The sequence below is a fragment of the Acyrthosiphon pisum genome, chromosome A3 (genome assembly GCF_005508785.2).
Source record: "Acyrthosiphon pisum isolate AL4f chromosome A3, pea_aphid_22Mar2018_4r6ur, whole genome shotgun sequence".
Taxonomy (NCBI): Eukaryota; Metazoa; Arthropoda; class Insecta; order Hemiptera; family Aphididae; genus Acyrthosiphon; species Acyrthosiphon pisum.
Genome location: NC_042496.1, coordinates 9,408,508 through 9,413,404, shown reverse-complemented (window position 1 = coordinate 9,413,404; position 4,897 = coordinate 9,408,508). Strand labels below are relative to the sequence as shown.

At 42.5% G+C, this 4,897-nt stretch overlaps 1 protein-coding gene across 2 annotated transcripts in view; it reads right to left on the bottom strand.

Moving 5' to 3' along the window:
• The window catches only part of LOC100158806 (protein held out wings), a 26,317-nt gene extending 23,123 nt beyond the window's left edge, over nt 1–3,194 (bottom strand). Inside the window, exon 1 of one of the 2 annotated variants that reach the window (XM_008183876.3) lies at nt 2,478–3,194. In XM_008183876.3, the coding sequence (XP_008182098.1) occupies nt 2,478–2,610 (133 nt within the window). In that variant the 5' untranslated portion in view covers nt 2,611–3,194. The remainder of the gene's footprint in view (nt 1–2,477) is intronic. The other variant, XM_029491509.1, reaches the window with a different exon arrangement.
• Nucleotides 3,195–4,897: the final 1,703 nt, after the last annotated feature.

Sequence of the window (4,897 nt, the reverse complement as noted above, 5' to 3'; positions counted from 1 at the left end):
TATGAAAAACTGAATTTTCCATGAAATATACATACAAATTCATATGTCACTTGAAAATGTAATATTTTTTTTATACGGGTTACCTATGGGTTAAAACCCGAATTTAATTTCGGTTTTGGGTGTTTCGGGTTATACGTCATCAAAATCAATCGGGTTATATGGGTTTACGGTTTCGATAATTTTTTAAGGGTTTTTTAAGGGTTTTGGCTATACGGGCTAAACGGGTGCAAAGCCTTGGTTTAAATTGCTCAATAGGCAATTTCGATGTTGAGTGTGTTTTTAAACAAAGATATTTACGAAGAAAAAAAAACAAGTGTAATAATATAAATAGCATTTCATTTACGTTTGTGATAAGAATTAATCACACATTTTTAGCATATCGCCAGTCACCAGTGTACAAAGCACACAACCGGCACACGAGCACTGTCGACTGTTTTGAGTCATGCGTTTGTCATAATACGAATACACGCGTTGTACTCTGTTGGACGTTCGTACACGCGAAATCGTTTTTCGATAGTGAGCAAACGCTATATATAAATATATTATAATATTCACCACGCGCAAAAGAACACATTTCAATACCGTGACTGTTCGTAAACCCCATTTACGATACCTCTTGGACAAAAACTATTATATTCGGTATCCGAGACATCCTTGTGGATCTGAGGTGTGGTCAAGCACGGTAATGAATTTTTTTCTTTTATCTTATGATTTTGAAATATTTTTTGGATAAATCCGGGGCACATGTTATTTATTTTTATAGCAGGTATTCGGGTATTCTAGTAAAACATAGACGATCGTGCGGTAACCGTATACAATTTTAGTTAATTTTGACGTTTCTCAATAACAGTGGCACTAAAAGTATTTTAAAACGAACAGTTCAAATGACTCAATAGTTTTCTAACCCATACTGACAGAATATTATAACTTTAAAGTATTTGGTTTATACCGTAAAAATTACGAAAAAGTGTTTCATCCATAAATGGTATACCAATATCATTATTTTTCCCACGGCAGCCACCGATCTTATCACACACGTGACAAAGGAAATACCACACCCCCAGCTGCTTCGGGATAAGACTATAATAATGACTAACGGAGAAAATAACAATAATAATTAATAATAACGATACGAATATTAATTTTATAACGTAGTATAATATTATAATTTATGGCACCGCCGCTGCCTCATATTTGTGTTGACTGTGTTCTTTTACACTCGAGGCACGGCAGAAAACAATAATAATAATATGCAAAACAACGTTGTGCGGTTTTATTGTACGAAACGAGCGCGTTCCCATTTTAAGGCGTCAGTCGGAGCGTTCGAGGTGGAGCGGGGTGCGGCTTTGATGCCCACTTGTTGCACAACGCGCGCTCCCATGTGTGTGGAAAACCCTTTCGGGGACAGCCCTGGCTGGACGGCAGCGATTCACGAGTTACAGGCCAGCACCGAGCACAGGCAACTGTACGGTTGAGCCAACCCGGGGAGAGGCCCTGTCGCCGTCCGTGCCATCGTCACGATCCCTGCGCACAGGTGCACAGATCGCGCAGCGCTCGGCGGCGGCACCTGTAGAGCACGTGGGCCAGCGGTGTGGTACCACCACCACGGCTGGCCGACGCCGCCGCCGCCGCATTCCGGTCGTGAAACCGAATCCGTGCGCGCACATACAAACACACACGGACCGGCGGCGGCGGCTCGTAAATGGCAACGTCTTTGAGCGCGCGTGCGGCCTTCACTTAAGCTAGATCGTAAACACACACACATACGCACTCGCACGCATAAAAAACTCAACACACGACACCGAACCTTTTTTCTTTACAATATTAGGTGAGCGTGTAAAGACTGAAGGGCTTAGTCCAGGGTAGTGAGTGATCCCCCGAACGCGGTGTTCTACGATTATAATTATTTATTCATTGGCGTGGACAGGACGCATGGCCGGGGCACCGGGAATTGTGGACGACGAAAATAGACTCGGGTGGGTGTGTGTGTGTGGAGTGGGTTAACGCGGAGAGCAAAACGGGAAAAACGAGATGCTCGCCGCTACCCCCGCCGGCCAGTGTGCCCGCGCCGACACGATGTGTTTATCGGGCGGCGGCGGCGACAGTAGCGACGAAAAACGCGCGACCTACAAAAATGAGAACTAAAAACGCGCGCTGGCCGCGGCTGCTGACACTAAAAATCAGCTGAGATCACCTCTTATCACGAGGCGGCGGCGAGAACGGATGATGGTGATGTTGATCATAAATATGTTGATGATGATAATAATACAAAAATAATACAAAGATATTAATAATTAATCGAGCGGCGCCAAATGCCAATGGGCGGACTACGAAGTTACAATTATTTGTTTTAAACGCGAATTCAGTTGATTAGGAAACGATCCTATGGTGCCGAATGACCAACTAATCAACGATCGGTGGTGGTGTAAGAGTACCGCGATAATAAGTTTAAAAATCATAGTGATATTAGTAATTACCTTCGTCGATAAGCCGTTCGACGTGCATGAACATATTTGGAAACGCGGTGATTTGTTTGCGGTCTTTGAGCAATTGCGCCAAATAGTCGGCAATGCTCTGCGTGTTGACCGCGTTCATTTCCGTCATTTTCATGGAAACTTTGTCGTTTGACGACGACGTGTTGAGGACACCGGCTGTGGTGGTCGGCGGGCAGGTTACGGATTCTCTCCGGACGATTAGATCGGCGGCTGAAGAGTGGTCAGGTCCCTTCGTGTAGATATCAAACGAGACTTGTTAACATTTTTCGCGTTTTACTTGAACGATGACGACGACGTTGGCGACGACAAATGATACTACACCGCAATGCGTTATTGACACGATGATTTATGTTACGTGTGTGTGTGTGTGTGTGTTGTGGTGTTCTGTGTTTTGATACGGACTATAGAGACGGACAAACCGTGTTATCTGTAAACGCGCGTCGCACTCGTCGGTTTTATTTTATATTATTACTATACGATTTATATTATTATACACATGAGTGTTAAAATATGTGAACAATAAATTAAATTTAAGGTGCTGATCCGTCGGCGTTTAAATTCTGTACCTACAGGTGTACGGTGAGAGGGGAAAAATAGCGAAAAACAGAATACGACCGATGGATGTACTTTTTTCTCTCGGACTGCGGACGCGTATTGGACTGCGCACACGATGACGAGTGCTCTTTTAAACTAACCTCGGCCGAGGCCCGTAGGTCGCCCGACGACGTTGCGGCGATGGCGCATGCGCGACGCGATGGAAAGAGAAACAGTAAAAACAAAACGAGACGAGAATACCGCCGCCGCCGCCGCCGCCGCCACTAATACGCGCGCCCGTCCGTCGGTTCGGTTTGTGTATTATTTCGCAGGGCAAGACAAACGCCATATTTGGACTTTGCGCGACGCGACCGACCGCCTGACCCGCACTTTGAGCAGCACGACTCGGCGCTGTAGCCTGTAGGAATGTAGGATTTAGAATTTCTTCTATCAGTCGGCTTTTCCGGCCATCAGGGTGGGCGATGGGCAGCCGCAACAGAGGTGAGGGGCCACGACCAAAACTATCCATTTCTCAATTCTATCAAATTCTGAATTCAATAGGTACGACTCGATGTATTGACAACTTTATTAGTAAGCGTCGCTTCTACAGAGAGACGTTTTTCAACTCTAAGGAAAGTAATAACATGTTTTCACAATTCATCTGAGAATGATTGATCAGATAGGCTGTGAGAAATGCACGTAGAGAAATTGATATTTATAATCACAATATATATGTGAATATGTGATATTGTAGATATTATTGCTAAAACCAAAAATTGACACATGCCTGGTTGCATAACAAATTTATTAATTTAATGTTCAGTTAATCATACACCACTAAATCATATTTAAGGGACCATTAGCTCACTATTGATTCATTATATTATGTTAGTATTAATTGTTTATGCAACCGCATGAGCTAGGCATTAGAGTTTGTAATGACTAAGGACTAATGTGATAAATGTATTTTTTGTAAATTTTTGTCTAAGAGCTGGCCTCCACGCTCTCCCCCAAAATAACTAATTCCTTCCACCGGTGCCGCACCGGATGTCGTGTACTGCAGTAGTTGGTTCACCCGTCATCATCGTTCCTTTACCAAATTCTCGCAGCTTCGGTCCCCATGGTGTACGATTTGTGTTTTCACAAACCCACTATTTACTCACACAAACCCACAGCGGCGTGTTCGACTTTTTTAAAGAATGGAGGGAAGGGATAAGGGTCTTTGACTTTCCTCAGATCACGTATTAACAAAAATAATTGTATCCTTGCATTTACCTGCACTCTGCAGATGCTTGTAATTAACTACCTAACTGTTAGGAAAACTAATAATTAATAAAAACACAACATTAACTGTGTTTAAGAGGAGTTTGCATAACTGTATACTGTATGTATATAATTATAAAAGTATATGTTAATGTTATTACTTATTAGTAAAAATCTTTGTGTAAATCATCCCGCGATGGCTGTAAATATTCTTTATTAGTTATAACCAGTTTATCACATCAGTTATTGTTATCAATCAACTTAATTTGTATGAATAATTAAAAATGATACCGAAAAGAATGTTGAAAACATGAATTTTAATTTTAAGAATGATAAGAAATCAAAAAAAAAGCCAAAGGATATGGAGGGTATGACACCCTTATCATCAATCCCCCCAGTGAGCACATCCCTGTAACTTGACATGTGTGACACTACGACGCTGAACGCGCAAATCCGCAAATAACCATAACACATGCGCCTGGTGTTTATATGACTCGGCCGAATACGAGATTGGGTATAGGTATGTATTTTTTTTTATATAGTGCGCACGCACATGACGATAAAATCACAAAGACATAATATAGACCGTCGAGGCCCGTCCCGTC